The 17,340-nt window shown below is 38.9% G+C and overlaps 1 protein-coding gene across 9 annotated transcripts in view; it reads right to left on the minus strand.

Moving 5' to 3' along the window:
- The window catches only part of ARHGAP18 (Rho GTPase activating protein 18), a 195,517-nt gene that overhangs the window by 44,387 nt on the left and 133,790 nt on the right, over positions 1-17,340 (minus strand). For all 9 annotated transcript variants that reach the window (XR_013534912.1, XR_013534915.1, XR_013534914.1 and 6 more), the window contains exons 4-5: positions 12,434-12,497; positions 7,347-7,519 (exon numbers count right to left, since the gene is read on the minus strand). Coding sequence is in view for 4 of the 9 variants with exons in the window: in XM_078370783.1 (XP_078226909.1) it covers positions 7,347-7,519; positions 12,434-12,497 (237 nt within the window). In the remaining 5 variants the exon portion in view is untranslated. The remainder of the gene's footprint in view (positions 1-7,346; positions 7,520-12,433; positions 12,498-17,340) is intronic.

Here is a 17,340-nt window from a genome sequence, read left to right on the forward strand (position 1 = left end):
GTCAAATAAACAGCAATGAGCATCACTGAAGACAGAGCCTAAGCAAATTTCCAGCAGTGGGTGGGATGGCCTCCATGGGGCACTGCACAGCGTTCGAGAAAGTGGAGCCCTTACTGTTTTCATCACTTACTATGTGACCTGTGGCAAACGATGTCCCCTCTGTGACTTAGCCTCCTCATCTTTAAGATGAAAATAACAACTGAACCTGACCTATAAGTTGTGATGATGATCAAATTATAAATAGCACTCAAGAAGTATTATATTTTTTAATGGAGTTTTTAAAATAATATCAACATTTCAGGGTCCTTTTTTATTCTTATGTGTCATGGCAAGGTAAGAAAAAAAATGACAATAATAATTCTCCTACCTGAAAAACAGTTCTTCATTTAATTCTGCAAAAGTCTCAATAAGATAAGAATGACTACAGCATCTTCTAGGTGAAGAAATGGAGACTCAGTTAAGTGCCTTAAACATGGCCACAAAGCCAGTGATGTAATGAGATGCAAATTCAGTTCTCCTAAATCCTAAGCTTTGTAACAATTCTGTTCTACTCCATTTTCCCCATCCACCGGAGTAGGCAGGGAGATATCTAGGTTGATAGGTGTTGATGTGGTGCTGGGAACGCCTCAAGGAGAGGAGCTACTTCTTAATCACTTCTGTAACCCTGTTATACCATAGACCTGGCACACACTGGGTGCTTTGTCACGGCCCACTAAATGAATGAAGACATACATCCTACAGGGAAGAGAGCATAGCATCAAGCTCAGTGAGGTGAAGGGCCATTGGCTTCGTGTTGCCCTGATTTTCTGTGATTTGTACTGAGTTTTCCTTTTAACAATCACGCAAAACTAGTCACATTTTTCCCATGCTCAGCCCTATGTTTCTGCTAATTGTTTCATTTTCTGAATGCTGAATCAACCATATTTACCCTTTTTTAAAAAAAAAGTCCTAAATGTTTACATTAAAATCAGTTGCTTTGGGTCTAATAAGCCAGACACATGTAATACAGTCGTTCAAAGGATTACCTAAGGTAAATGTTTAGAGAATCCTGAAATATGATTAATTCAAACATTTGATTTACCTAGCGATATGTGTCATGAGCTTATTTATTTATTTATTTAAACATTGTGCCTAATGAAGGAGTTAGTTCTTTATCCCAATGTTTAATTCATAGCAGCAGCTTTAAATATTTATGAAGTTTCCTGTCGCTTTTTGTTTAGTTAATAGACTGAATAGTTCAGTTTGTTGGCTAAGAGAAAGCAGTGAAATTTCAGCAAGATTAAAGATCTCTACTTCTTGAAAAACATGTTTAAAGAAAAGAATAAGGCCAGGCACGGTGGCTCACGCCTGTAAGCCCAGCACTTTGGGAGGCCAAGGTGGGTGGATGGCCTAAGGTCAGGAATTTGAGACCAGCCTGACCAACATGGTGAAACCCTGTCTCTATTAAAAATACAAAAACTAGCTGAATGTGCTGGCGGGTGCCTGTAATTCTAGTTACTCAGGAGGCTGAGGCAGAAAAATCACTTGTATCCCGGGGGATAGAGGTTGCAGCGAGCCATTGCATTCCAGCCTGGGTAACAAAAATGCAACTCCGTCTCAAAAAAAAGAAAAGAATAAAATTAAAATTAAAAAAAAAGAAAAAAAATTATAAGGTCATTGGTTCCCGGGTGTTTCCACAAATTAACTAGGTAGTTTTTCCTGGCTGTGCCAACCTTTTGTAGGTTTTGCATGAGGGACCCTTAGGCACTGCGTCACTAATAATAAACTTGATTTTTTACTCATCAAATCACTCTAGCTTTGACTTGGAAAGCAAGAGAAAGGCTTCAAAAGCACAGTCATTAATGTCAAGCCTCAGCATGTCAGGTTACCTCTCTAAGCTGTTTCCATGAATGAAAAACAGGGATCTCTATCTCCTCGAGGTCATCTAATAAATAAAATAATTACAGAGCATAATTTCTGAGATATAATGTGTATACGCTAAGTAGCTACATTTTCAAACTAAAGCAAATTAAAGGTTATAAATCCTGATCTCCAAATTTAAGAAGAGAAATTTGAATCTACTGTGAGAGATCATAAAGAATTAACAAAGACTGCTCCATGCTGTGAGGAAAAGGAAGTGAATATGAAATGAGGTCAACAGAGAACAATGTATTACATAAAGCCTACTGCTTATTTACAGAAGGAGGGGAGCATGGAACGGAAACGGGACTTAAGGTTTTATCTGTTTAGACACCTGCCTCAGAGTAGTGAATACAAATCTTTACTTCTTCAACCATGGGAAAGACTTGTAGAAACTTTACAATGAGTCCATACCTTCTAGAAGACAAATGATCTAAAAAAAAGTTTCTATAAATGAGTATATGCATATTTGCATAAACAAATACATGGACAGATTAACCATAATGTCTAAAGCATGCAGCCTAAATCAAAGGTGATTTCACATATTTATTTGATCTAATATATAAGTTCACAATCAGGAAAGACTTAACAGGAAAACTGATCTTGAGCTAGTCTCTGAGGAATAGATAAAGGTTTCCTTGGCAAATATGGAACAACAGAGGGGTAGAAATGGAGAGGTCATTTTAAACCTGGGGCACAACATGATTAAAATCAAGAAGGTAGGTGAGCTAAACAGAGAAGAAAATGGCAGAGGGAGTTTTGTTTTGAAAGCTCTCAAGTGGAGATTAGTTATATTTCATTCCATTGTTTGAGCCAATAGCTTAAAAGCCAATAATGTCTTCATTTTGTTTAGATTCTACTGTACTTCAATTTAAAATCTCCACATTTTAAGATGAAGCCTGTCACTCTAAAATCATACTTTTCGGCCAAGCTCAGTGGCTTATGCCTGTAATCCCAGTACTTTGGGAGGCTGAGGCGGGCAGATCACGAGGTCAGGAATTCAAGACCAGCCTGGACCATGTGGTGAAACCCCATCTCTACTGAAAATACAAAGGATTAGCTGGTGTGGTGGCATGCATCTGTAACCCCAGCTACTCGGGAGGTGAAGGCAGGAGAAGCACTTGAACCCAGGAAGCAGAGGTTGCAGTGAGCCGAGGTGCACTCCAGCCTGGGTGACGGAGCAAGACTCTGTCTCGAGAAAAAAATTAAAGGAAGGAAACATACTTTCGTAAGGATAGTCTGGCAGAGTGGATCATCACTTTAGGCCACATCTGCATACTCTCACTTTTCCCATTATGTATAAGCACAGATTTGTAAAAATATACAAGAAGGCCAGGCACAGTGGCTCATGCCTGTAACCCTAGCACTTGGGAGGCCAAATCAGGTGGATCATCTGAGGACAGGGGTTTGAGACCAGCCTGGCCAACATGGTAAAACCCCATCTCTACCAAAAATACAAAATTAGCCAGGCATGGTGGTGGGCACCTATAATCCCAGCTACTTGGGAGGCTGAGGCAGGATAATTGCTTGTACCTAGGAGGTGGAGGTTGCAATAAGTGAGATCATGCCATTGCACTCCAGCCTAGGTGACAAGAGTGAAACTCAATCTCAAAAATAAAATAAATACACACACACACACACACACACACACCCCTACAAATAATTCAGATGTCCACAAAGGATTCAATAGATTACAATACATCCATACAACGGAGCAGAATATATCTAATATAAAAGAAGTGAGAAATATTCCTCTATACTACTTTGGTATGATTTCCAGGATATACCATTAAGTCAACAAAACAAAAATCAAGGTGGAAGAAACTGCATAGCAAGTACCATTTACCTAGGAAGAAAAGGATAAACCATGATATTAAAAGGAAAGAAAGTTTGCCTCTAAGAGAGGGGACTGAATATGTTGGTAGCTGAAGCAGAAAAGCTAGACTTTTAATACACGTTTTTCAACTTCACTGTTGGACTGTACATTTCACATACTTATAAACCAAAATTCAATTTCAAAAAAAGCAATCTCTAAAAATTGAAAATAAAGCAAATTAACCAAAGTAGGTATGTAGTTGATGGCTTAACCATACAAGGAATAACAATCCTACGCAACCTAAAACACAGTAATTTTACTGTATAAAGTCCCTTTTATGATGTACTCCCAACGCACACACACATGCAACAAAAAAAAAAAAAAAGAAAGAAAAAAGAAAAACAAGTTTAAACCATTTCTAGTAGTCATATTGTTGATGGTAGTATTAGCATATCTGAGAATTCTGTGCATTATGTAGAATAAAGCAAACATGTAATTATGTGACATTCTAAATCTAGCATCTGCCATTTCCTGAGAACTGCAATTCTCAGCATGGAAGACAGAAGATAGTGATGTACCTCTGTCCTCTGAAAAGGCTCAAAAGTAATGGCCAATGAACATTCCTAGTGCCCTGAGCATAGTCACAAAAGTCTATTTCTATTAAATGGAATCAGGGTTTCCTTCAGAAACAAATCAGTCTAGGTCTGCAAGAGAAAATACACCAGACAAGCCTGTAAAATCTAGTCCAGGGTCATGTTAAATATGTATAAATCCATGAGTTAAGACTATTTTTTATAAATATATATAAGTCCATGAGTTAAGACTACTTTTCACAAAACAAATTAAAACGTTAATTGGTCACAGGTGAAAAATGCTAGTAAGCCAACAATTTCTGAAAACCACCAAAAGGCAAAAATGACCACTTTAAGAAAGTTGTTATCAAAGAACTAGTCAAATAAAAAGAAGAACATATTAGATCATGGCCAGGTGTGGTGGCTCATGCCTATAATCCCAGCACTTTGGGAGGCCGAGGCGGGTGGATCACGAGGTCAAGAGATCGAGACCATCCTGGTCAACAAGGTGAAACCCCGTCTCTACTATACAAAAATTAGCTGGGCATGGTGGTGTGTGCCTGTAATCCCAGCTACTCAGGAGGCTGAGGCAGGAGAATTGCTTGAACCCAGAAGGCAGAGGTTGTGGTGAGCTGAGATTGCGCCATTGCACTTCAGCCTGGGTAACAAGAGCGAAACTCCATCTCAAAAAAAAAGAACATATTAGATCATAATTTTGTAACCATTAATAAACTAATGGGTCCAGGTGTTGATCAGCAGCAGCTACCCTATTGACAAAAAAAGAAAGACGAAACAGATATATGAGCTTCTCAACAGAAAACACAAAATCACGTATCAGACCTAGTCTTGACCCACCCCTCACCAAAAAAAAAAGTGAAACTGAATCTGATCGTCAATTTAAAGTCAACTAATTTATAAGAAACAAAAGAACATGTTAAACTACACCAGGGGAATAGTCAGAGGGGGAAACTCCCCACAACTTAATAACCAGCTTTCTTCAATAAATTAATGGGGAGGAAGAAAGGAAAAATAGTGAGAGAGAGGAAGGGCTAGAGGGAAAGGGAGAAAGTAGCGGGAGAGAGAGGGAGAGAGAAAGAAATGGAGAAGATTTAAAAATTCGTAAAAGATCTATCTATTAATTGTAATACAAGAGCCTTATTTGGATCCTGGCTCAAACTGTACAAAAAGACTATAAAATTATGTGATCCAATTTGAAATCTGAACACCAATTAGATGTTTGAAATTAAAAATTGTTAGCATTTTTGGTACAATAATAGTCACATGGTCATGAGTTTTAAAATCCCCTCTTTGCCTTTTAGGAATAGAGATGATAAAATAGAATTCAGAGATTTATTTCAAAATAACACGCAACAGGGAAGTGGGTGGGAGCATGCACAGGTCAGGACTGGCCATGGGTTAATGAATGTTGGGGCTGAGTGCTGAGTATTTGGGGGTTCAGAATACCATTCTTTTTGACTTTTGCCTGTGTGAAATTCTGCATAAATAAATGTATTTTTTAGAAAATACAAGACATTCAGTAGCAATGAGAACATTCGCTGCACAGAGCTTGGTTTCTAAATACAATTTGCTGCTAAAAAGTACCAGAGCTTCTTGAAGACATGGATGCTTTCAAGTCTGCGGGGAGAAAATTACAAAGAGAGCCTGGAACATTTTGTGCTAGAAAGTGAAGAAGCAATTACGGAAGACTGTCAGCCAATAAGTGTAGAAGGAATAATAGAATTTTAAAATAACCATTTCTCAAGCACCAGTTTAGTTATTGTTTCAGGCAAAGTTGAAAATGGATGGTGAAATCACTGGGCAATAGGCTTTATTGACATATAGGAAATTTGCCCAGTCTCAAGGATGGCAAATTATTATTAACTGCACCCAGGAAAGGTAAATTTTTACAAGGGGGAGAGCTAGTGAACATCTCTCCTTAGACAAGTCGGTGATCAAATTTCTATCACCAATAAAGGGACCATCTGATACCATGCACCTCTTCTGATGATGCAATCAGAGGTATGAACATTGTCTATGCAGTAAATGTGGCTAAAAATGTCTAACTTGAATCCAGTCCTGAAGGAACAGTCAGAAAACTGACTTGGACTCTTCATTAATATTAAAAAAATGCAGGAGGCTGACCCAGATTCAAGAAAACCAAATAAACATGACAACAAATATAGTCTATGACTCTTGTTTGAAACCCAAATGGGAGTGGAAAAGGGGGAAGCTATTAACAATAATATTGTGAAAACTGGGGAAATTTTGATATGACTGTATATTAAATATAATTATCACTTCAGTTTAACTTTCTTAAGTATTGTAATTGTGTTGTTTTCTATGTCCTTGTTAAACTACAAACAAAAGTCAGAGCATACATGTAGATAGATATAGAAAAGAAAAGAGGTTATAAAATGTTAATAACTGCTCAAGCCTGTAATCCCAGCACTTTGGGAGGCCGAGGCGGGTGGATCACGAGGTTGAGAGATCGAGACCATCCTGGTCAACATGGTGAAACCCCGTCTCTAGTAAAAATACAAAAAATTAGCTGGGCATGGTGGTGCGTGCCTGTAATCCCAGCTACTCGGGAGGCTGAGGCAGGAGAATTGCCTGAACCCAGGAGGCGGAGGTTGCAGTGAGCCGAGATCGCGCCATTGCACTCCAGCCTGGGTAACAAGAGCGAAACTCCATCTCAAAAAAAAAAAAAAAAAGTTAATAACTGTTGAATTGATCTATGAAAGCCATATGGTGTCTGTCATACTATTCTTTCAACTTTTCTGTGGGTTCTACATTTTTAAAATAAAAAGTTGATGAAAAATATATTCTGGGCCAGGTATGGTGGATCATCCCTGTAATCCCAAGACTTTGGGAGGCTGAGGTGAGAGGATCTCTGGAGCCCAGGAGTTTGAGTTATGCCTGGGCAACATAGTGAGACCTCCTCTCTCTCTCTCTCTCTCTCTCTCTCTCTCTCTGTGTGTGTGTGTGTGTGTGTGTGTGTGTGTGTAGTTGTATATGTAATGTGTACATATATGAATATTTATAAACAGTGTACGACGTACAGGTGATGTGGCATCATTGCCTTTGCTCTTCTGGATTTTCTCCTTGGAGCTCTCTTTCTGATTGAGTGCTTGCTCAGCAAATGATACCTCCAGGTTGATGTCTGTTTCAGAGGCAGGTGTCTCTTCAGGTAGGATCAGCTTCTTTTCACCAACAATAAGGTTAGATGCCTGGTCTGGGGGGCAGGAAGAAAAGAACCCAATTCATATGCTTATTTCTTTTTTTAAAAAAATTCAAATGCATTCACTACATAAAAACATTTGGGAGGAGTACTATGTTCTCTAGGCAATACTTAGCTGTTACTTTAATAATAAGGAGTGTACTGGAGAATCCTATGGATGAGGCACAGGAAGTGGGCAGGGAGATGGTGGTGGCTAGCAATCTATACTTCAACTGTGCAATCTTTGAGATCACAATCCTTAAACTGGGTTCCAATTCCAAAACATTGCTGAAAGATAATAAACTTCTAATGAAAAACCTCAAAAGATTTTGAAGTCCTAATTGTTGTTTTATTCTACACAGAGACACTAAAAGCAAAAGAGGGAGGTGATGAGCAGTGTTCTCTTGTAAAGCTAGTAATTTACCATTTAATTACTTTACTCACAGTGGATCCGATTCTTGGAATAAACTTCTTCCACACCCTACATTTCCTTTCTGGAATATTACCTATCTATCATAGTAAAAATTCCAAAACAAGAGTTAGTGCCAAAAAATTATCACTATGCGAGTCGGGTCTGGACGTACCTGGCACAGGAATGATTGGGTTTGCACCTGATTATGTGTCAAAGAGTATTACGAGTTCCCACAACTATAAATACTAGTCAAATCATTTTCACATATTTACATCAAGATTCCGAGGATACAGTCAGTTTAACTTTGTGTTGGCATTTATGGTTTTTTGTTCATCTTCCAGAAAGGAATTAACATTTAAAAACCTCTTTGCTGAAAACACCTGATTTAAGCTTTGGAGAAAATTCTTCTAAATTTGATTATTTGGTAAACTTTTGGTCTTAATGCAACCGACATTAGAAAAAACCTAGAGCCAATAACCAAGATAACTGATATTTTCTTACTGTAGACCTTTGAATCATAGTAAAAGGCTATGAATTACAAAATGCAGTGTATACACATGCTTACATACAAACAGACTCACATGCGAACACAACAAAGTGATGGAAGCTAAAGTCAATTAAAAAAATTTAATAGATAAATGTCGTAATTACATATATAATTGAAAGTCTGCCGTTCAGAAAAATGTTTATATTCATTTAAATTCAAAATGAATTGAAACCATTATAATTTTGTAACCGTTAATAAGCTAATGGATCCAGGTATTAATCAGCAGCTGCTGCTACACTGACACACAAACAAAAGACAAACAGATATATGAGCTTCTCCACAGAAAACACACAATCACCTATCAGTCTTGACCCTCTTACCACCAAAAATAAAGTGAAACTGAATCTGATCATCAATTTAAAGTCAACTAATTTATAAGAAACAAAAGAACATGTTAAACTACACCAGGGGAATAGTCAGAGGGGGAAACTCCTCACAACTTAATAACCAGCTTTCTTCAATAAATTAATGGGGAGGGAGGAAGGAAAAATAGTGTGAGAGAGGAAGGGATAGAGGGAAAGGGTGAAAGAAGTGGGAAAGAGAGAGGGGAGAGAAAAAGGGATCATCCCTGTAATCCCAAGACTTTGGGAGGCTGAGGTGAGAGGATCACCTGTTTTAATCAAAACAAGTTTGGAAATAAATATGAATCTAGCCTTATTCAGTCCCATTCAAGAATCAGGGTAAACTTTGTGGGCCTGAGACCCGTGCTGCCACACAGGGCTCCAAGCTCAGGAGGGTCCCACACTTAGTTTAATGCTCTGCTGTTACATCATGAAATGTAAATAAGAGGCCCTATATTTTCAGTTTGTCCCTGACCTTGCATATTACATAGCTGGTCCCGGTGGCATCTCACAGTTAAGAAAGTAAGAATTGACCTGTGCTAATTCCAAAACTAAGAATGCATTTAAAGACCATTGATATTATTAGTACTCATCTGCTGCCATGTGTATTTATGTTTCTCAACAGCCTATTTTTTAAATTAGAATCCTTATACCTTTTGATGATTACTTTTTTAAAGTATTAACATGAATATGAAAGCACAATATTAATTTTAGTTTCCCTCTGGTTTATACTCCTTTATGTTTTACTATGACTATGTACATTGGTTTCCTAGGAAACCATTCTAAGAGAAATAAATGATTAGCCATTTTCTTAAATTAGAAGCTACCTTTCCAGCCCTGAGTAGTTGTAGGCAAGAATTTAGAAACTACTCTTTCTTCTCAGCACCTCCACGTCAGGGTTATAATAAATACCCCCACACTCACACCCACACCAACAGACTGCAGAATGTACAGCTGAGTAATTATAATTAAGGTAGTATACATTTAACACACAAATTTCCTTCAAAAGCATGGCAAAAAAAAAATACTGCACATAAAAGTTCTGGCTAAAATAGAAAATCAAGTTGAGGCAGAGCACAGAAAATAAAACAGTTTTGGGGCTAAAGGGGGTCGCTGCTACAAGAAATAGATGATTACTTGGCTAATAAATGATGATTCAATTATCTACTCTTAACAAGAACAGAATGTTTAAACCAACCTTTTGGCTCTTAAGGTCCTAAAATAAATAACATTTCTGTTATCTAGTCTGTTTTTAAGTGCACAATAGCACCAAGTTACAAACATTTTGCAGAACTCCCTCAAGTTTTTCAGTCACCCAAAATATCCTAAAATGCTTTTAAGTTTTTTTTTAACCACCTGACTTTAAGATTCAATTGCTTCTATTTTAAAAAAAGGTTTTTTCATTCCTCTGTGGAAATCCCAAAGAAACTAAGAAACTACACATATCAATATAAATGTTTCAAAAATTATTGGGGCATTGTTAATATTTCTAAATATATTTCATAGAATTTATGATTTAATGAAAAATGAACACATTGCAGTGGATTAATTAATTTGAAATGTGACAACCCTTGCAACTATAAAACTTAGCAACTTTTTCATTTAAAATAAGTATCATTAGCAGAATATGTTTAAAAACCCAAGTGTGGGGAAAATGTTTAAAAGAGACTGTGTCATCCATGCCTTCAAATTTTAATCAGAAACAGCCCCACTTTTGAACCTGAGACAATGTTTCCATGCATTGAAATCCTCAACTTTCCAATGTTTGGCTTACACTAGTTAATTCACTGGCTAGTGAAACAGCAAGGCATTGCCCGGAACAGGTGCAATATGGACTACTCAGTGACTTGGATGGCATCACACATTCTCTTGTTATTCTGATCGGAGGCTCTACTTCCACTCTGTAGCATTCCAGCAAAAGCAGATGTAAAGCAAGCAGCGAGTTTGTCACATTTCACTTGCCTACTGCAAGCTAGGCAGGAAAGTGCTCACACTATCAACTTGTCTTCCAGAACTTTTGTTGCTATAGCCTTCATCATGATCCCTGGCAAGGGAGGAAAACACCAAGAAAAGGACAATGTTTTCCTCAGTATCCGTTCACCAACTGCCAGTCACTCTTTTCCAGAGCCCAAAGCATATTGACATTGGCACAAAAAACCCATCTCTCTCTCTCCTGACGACCCAGCTCTCTAGCAGGCAGGGTAGCTATGCCAGCTTGCTTGCCACTTCAACATCTGCGGGCACATAGATTTGAGAAAATGCCTAGTGATTTCATTTAGATATAACATACACAACTGGAGAAGCACCCACAGAACAGTAAAAAGCAAGTACTTTTATAAACATATATGTGTATATATACGTGTGTGTGTATTATCTTCAAGGCAGGGGTGCAGAGAGAAGTTCTGAGAAAAGTGTGGAAGGAAAATGTCCCATATGATCTTAAATAATATAGGATTTTTATAGGAACATTGTGAACACTCTGCAGTCCTCCACAGTTTACCTAATACTGCTCCCCCTACTACTTCCAAACCAAATGTAACCCTATTAATGACATGAACAAACCAGTTGCTAAATTTTAGGAACATAAACATAGATCACCTTTGTTTTTGTTTGTTAAATAGCAATTAAGGACTACATTTTTAAGCTTAAATCTATTAACTTCATTTAGAATATTTTTCCTTTTTGTAAACAAACGAAATAGCTATACATTCTTTCTTAGTATTAACAAAGTCTTAATAGTTACTTTTGGCAGGGCATGGTGGCTCACATCTGTAATCACACTTTGGGAGGCTGAGACAGGAGGATCGTTTGAGGTCCGGAGTTCAAGATCAGCCTGGCCAACATGGCAAAACCCTGTCTCTGCTAGAGATTAAAAAAAAATAGCCGGGCATGGTGGCATGTGCCTGTAATCCCAGGTACCGGGGAGGCTGAGGGAGAAGAATCACTTGAACCAGGGAGGGAGAGGCTGCAGTGAGCCAAGACCATGCCACTGCACTCCAGCCTGGGCAACAAAGCAAGACTCCACCTCAAAAAAAAAATGTTACTTTGTTCTATACCTCGAATTTCTAATTCATTTCTGGAATACCAAAGGTTAGCAGAGAAAGAAAAAGAAAAGGAAAAAAATGACAATCAATTGCTCATAACAATCTTAACTATTTTTAAAAGTTTTTCTACAATATCTAAAAAGTTACCCCATTTATGAATTAGCAGCTTGTGATTTAAGAACAATGCTGCAAGTTTGCTGCCTCAGTAACTAGCTGTGTGACATTGGAAAGTGGCTTCACATCTCTAAGCCTCAGCTCACTCATCTGTAAAATGGGTTAATAAGAACAATAACCATTACATCATTTTTGAGTGTGTTAAATGAAGTAAACACCTCCTGATAGCATCTGGCACATGATAAGCATTCAGGAAGATACATATATGCATTTTGAATCAGAAGACAGGGATACACATTTAAAAAATTGAAGGTCAACTATAAGCTCGGCCTCATGTAATGATCCACTTGGGACCCTACATTAGCATTTTAATATAATTTGCTTACTAGAATTGAAGGTGAGTATAAGACTGTAACTGTTTGTTACACTAATTAAAGAGGGGAAAAAAGCAAGAGAACAGGTTCAACATACCATCTCTTCCTTGGTATTTGTTTTCATTTGTTCTAAGTGACTGCAATTCAGTGCCATCTGGAGCCTAAACATAGAAAACAGGCCATTTAGTCATCTCCAACTCAAAACTAGAGAAAATGGTATTGTACATAATTCTGTTACTAATCTTTAGAGTACAAGAGATGTACTCAGAATTCTAACAATCACGGTGGAAAAAAGGTACTAAGGCAATAGTCAACAAGCAATCATCCAAAAAATATTTGATTACGTACAACTTGTAAGAGACCATAGTAGACCCAGTGGGAAACATGAAAAAAGTCATGCGTGTGTTCCTGTCACCAAGAATGCCACTATTTTGTGGAGGAGAAAAGACAAACATGTTAAAAAATTAGTGGTATCTATTAGTTGATGAATGGATACGCAAAAGTTGGTCTATCTGTACAATGGAATGTTATTTGGCTATAAAAAGAAATGAAGTATTGATACATGCTGCAACATAAATAAACCTTGAAAATACTGCATTAAGTGAAAGAAACCAGTCATGAAGAGCCACATATTATATGATTTCATTGGTAGCAAATGACCATAATATGCAAACCATAGAAACACAAAGCAGACTGGTGGTCACCTAAGAGTAGGGAGGGAAATATGGAGAATGACTGCTAATGGACACAGGCTTTCTTTTAGAGATAATAAAAATATGCTAAAACTGATGGTGGTGATAGTTGCATGACTGTGAATATGCTAAAAAAAAATAGAAAGTCTTCAAGTAAAAAAAAAAGCAAGAAATAAATGTGAGATAAATAACTAAATTACCAAACCAGCAATAAGAGCTAAAACATCTGAAGGAACTCCTGTTTTCAAGGGGTCAGGGCAGTGACCCCCATGGAATGGAGCCTTCCAAAGGCTTATGGACATAGTAAACCACAGCTGACTCCACTCAGCAGTTAAAGTAGCCAGACAGTACTTCCTCCTTTCTAGGTAAGGCTTCAGAAGAAATTCAGAGATCAAGAAGGAGGGTGTGGATCAACCACAGAAAGAGGTCTATTCGAATTATTTTTAAAATAATATTGATAGCCGGGCGCAGTGGCTCACGCCTGTAATCCAGCACTTTGGGAGGCCGAGGCGGGCAGATCATGAGGTCAAGAGATCGAGACCATCTTGGCCAACATGGCGAAACCCCGTCTCTACTAAAAATACAAAAATTAGCTGGGCATGGTGGCGTGCACCTGTAGTCCCAGCTACTAGGGAGGCTGAGGCAGGAGAATTGCTTGAACCCGGGAGGGGGTGGTTGCAGTGAGCCAAGATTGTGCCACTGCATTCCAGCCTGATGCCTGGCGACCAAGCAAGACTCTGTCTCAAAAAATAAATAAAATAAAATAATATTGATAATTCTACTGGATTTTATCTCAACAGACAGAAAGTGGCCATTATAGTCTCACCACACATTTCACCTCAAGCTGTTGACCAAGAAGGACTTGATCCTCCTGGTGTTGAGAAATATAAGTTTACTCTGACCCCGACTCCCTGGTGGAGAATACTTTAGTTTTTCTGTAATCAGTGGTGAGCAGGTAATAGCTGCCTCCTGGGTATATTTTTGAGTTATGGGAAAGCACCGAACACCTGTTTGTTAATAATAGTCACCTGTTCAGAGAGAATAAATACGTGGATCAGAATCTGCTCAGGGACTCCAGTCTGGAATGCTGTCAGCCCCTGAGACTCTCAGCTCAGTAGGCTGTTGGCCCCCTGGATAGACCCACTTTGGTGTTCTATCTGGCTGTCTGCCTCTTACTGCCTTCAGGCCACCTGGGTGGGGTCTCCCTGGCTGAGCTGGTACTTGGTACACCTGAAGTCTAAAAAGAGCCTAGAAAAGCACTCGGCTCAGGACATCTAGGCCATTAATGCACCACTTAGAGACAGGGAAGACCCAGGACTGTTACAGTGATTACCAAGTCACAGAAGTGGTATGTGAGTGTCCAGCATCACTTTAATCCCCTGAAGGACAGAGCAGGCCCATCCTCCGTCCCTCCTCCCACAAGCCTGCAGAGGCTGGCCCTCCATGGCACAATGAACACAGTGAGCGACTCCAATCTCACAAAAGAACACGTATTTTGGAGCATGTGGTCGGAATTATTTTCCTTAGCAATTGAAGATGGCAGTACAGATGGTGTTCATTTCTGTATTATATTTCCTAGTGTCAGCAAGGCCTTCATGAGGAAGCATTTAACATGGAAGAGCTGAATATATACTCACTCAAAAACAGAACTGCAAGTGAAGATGGCTGGCCCAAGTTTGCGTGAGGGATGGGGGAGATAAAGCACTTTTCTGATGGGTGGCAGTGTTTCAATTAAAGGCATGCAGTGGAAGCAAGTTAACATTATTTTAATTTCCTTTTGCAAGTTCTCTCTTAATGACTCCATCAGATGATACAATCCACCAATTACCTTGGACTGAAACCATGTGGTTCAGACACTGCCAGAAACTTGTTGGAAAATGTTGTTTCTAGCACCGAGTAGCAACATCCTCTTGGAGACTGGCAGAAATCCCACAATTTATATTTTGCTTAGCCTCAGCTCTCTGTTTCCTCCCTCTTTTCACTTAATCTTAACTCCCTTAGTGAGGGTTCTCTAATTGGGAGGAAAATGTCATAATACCAAATTTCCTTACCAATCATTTTTCTTCAGCTGAAAACCTAGTCCAGTCCTTTAACACGAATATGGATATCCCAAATAACAACGGGTGGTAAGCAACTGCTTAACTTAAGCAAGTGCCTAGAGCAATTTAAGGATCTCAAAACTCCTGTAAAAGGGACTGGACTTGATCGGAAATTGGTCATACAAATAGAGTAGGAATCTGCAGCTAGAAGGGATTTCTTGCAGAATAAAATGTCTATAAAAGGCAAAAAAAAAAAGTATCTACATGACAGGAAGATTCCTTAAAATACAAACCCATCTACTCCTCTTTCTAAATAAATAATCATAAAATTTTTCTTATCTTTTATGTATAGTGTAAATAGAATCTCAGATTTAGGATGCTTAATGTCAGAATCATTTACAAAATGCAAATATACCAGGATAGAGAATGATTAAAAGCATGTACTTCAAAGTCAAACAAATTTGGGTTTACTATCTATAGGACACTGAGCAAGTTACTTAAAATCTGGCCAGGTGCGGTGGCTCACACCTGTAATCCCAGCGATTTGGGAGGCTGAGGCAGGCAGATCACCTGAGGTCAGGAGTTTGAGACCAGCCTGGTCAACATGGTAAGATCACATCTCTACTAAAAGTACAAAAAATTAGCCAGGCATGGTGGCATGAGCCTGGAGTCCCAGCTACTCGGGATGCTGAGTGAGGCAGGAGAATCGCTGGAACCTGGGAGGCTGAGGTTGCAATGAGTTGAGATTGTGTCACTGCATTCCAGCCTGGGTGACAGAGAAAGACTGCATCTCCAAATATAAAATATAAAATCTATGAGCCTCAGTCATAAAATGGAAATGCTAATAACTCACTCATAGGACAGCTGCAAGGATTAAGAGAAAGCACATAAGGTGGTTAGCACAGTAAGTGTTCGGCAATGGTGGCAGCAACTGGTATTATTATTATCACAATCATTGTTCAAGAGTCCCATTCCATGTTCATTCCCAGTCCAACCACCTCACTGGGTCTTCTAGGCCAGAGCTACTCAGGCCAGAATGTAAATCAACTTTGACCTCAAGAACATCATCTAGATCAGCTGATTTTCTTCTTTATTTCTGGCAAGACTTTTTCCATGAAAGAGAGAAGGATCATTTATATTCTGTGCAAGCTCCTTATGCCCTTACAGATGAGTAATAGGTAATCCGCCATCTGGCTTATTTGAGTAGCACTGATGTAAACCACACAGTTCTTGTACTGTTTGTTGTTGTTGTTGTTGTTGTTGTTGTTGTTGTTGTTGTTGTTGTTGTTGTTTGAGATGGGGTCTCGCTTTGTCACCTAGCCTGGAGTGCTGTGGCACAAACACAGCTCACTGGAGCCTCAACCTTATGGGCTCAAGCAATTCTCTGGCCTCAGCACCCCCACAAACAGCTGGGTCTACAGGCACATGCCACCACACCCAGCTAATTCTTGTGCTTTTTATAGAGACTGGGTTTCACTATGTTGCCCAGGCTGATCTCAAACTCTCCAGCCTCAGCCTCCCAAAGTGCTGGGGTAACAGCTGTGAGCCACCCCACCTAATCTCTCAAACTTTCATCATGCCTTCCCTGATACCTCTCTTCATTCATCAGTCCCGCAGTCTCTACCAGATCCCACAGCTTTCATTAATAAGTTAATCATCTCGACAAATATTTACTCAACTTTTGTGTGCTGTCACTTGTGCTAAGGCCAGACATCTTAAAGTTTAACCTAAAGCTGCCTCCTTACATATCTTATGTTCATCCTAAAGGATTTCTTTGTCTTTAGTGAACTCTAACCTAATTGGATGTCTAAATAGACTGTAACCTATTCTTGTGTCAATCACCAACTTTTGGGCAATCAAAGGTGGCCAACTGTTCAAACCATATTCAAATAAGGCAAACACAAAGCTGTAACAAATCCAGCTGTTTCTGTACCTCACTTCCGTTTTCTGTAGATCACTTTCCTTTTCCCGTCCATAAATCTTCTTTGACCTCACGGTAGCACTGGAGTCTCTGAATCTGCTGTGACAGGGGGCTGGGGGGCTGCCTGATTTGCAAATTATTCTTTGCTCAATTAAACTCTATTAAACTAAATTTGTCTAAGATCTTTCTTTTAACACCACAAAGGAGAAGTTACTTCATGTCTCAAGGTTCCTACTGTGTAATTCAGCTGCAATTAGCTCCCTCACACTCTACGTCATCCATCCCCAAATGAGTCTAGGGAAAAATTAAATATTCCTACAAGCATTAATAGATAGGGAAGAATATCCTGCTC

The sequence above is a fragment of the Callithrix jacchus genome, chromosome 4 (genome assembly GCF_049354715.1).
Source record: "Callithrix jacchus isolate 240 chromosome 4, calJac240_pri, whole genome shotgun sequence".
Taxonomy (NCBI): Eukaryota; Metazoa; Chordata; class Mammalia; order Primates; family Cebidae; genus Callithrix; species Callithrix jacchus.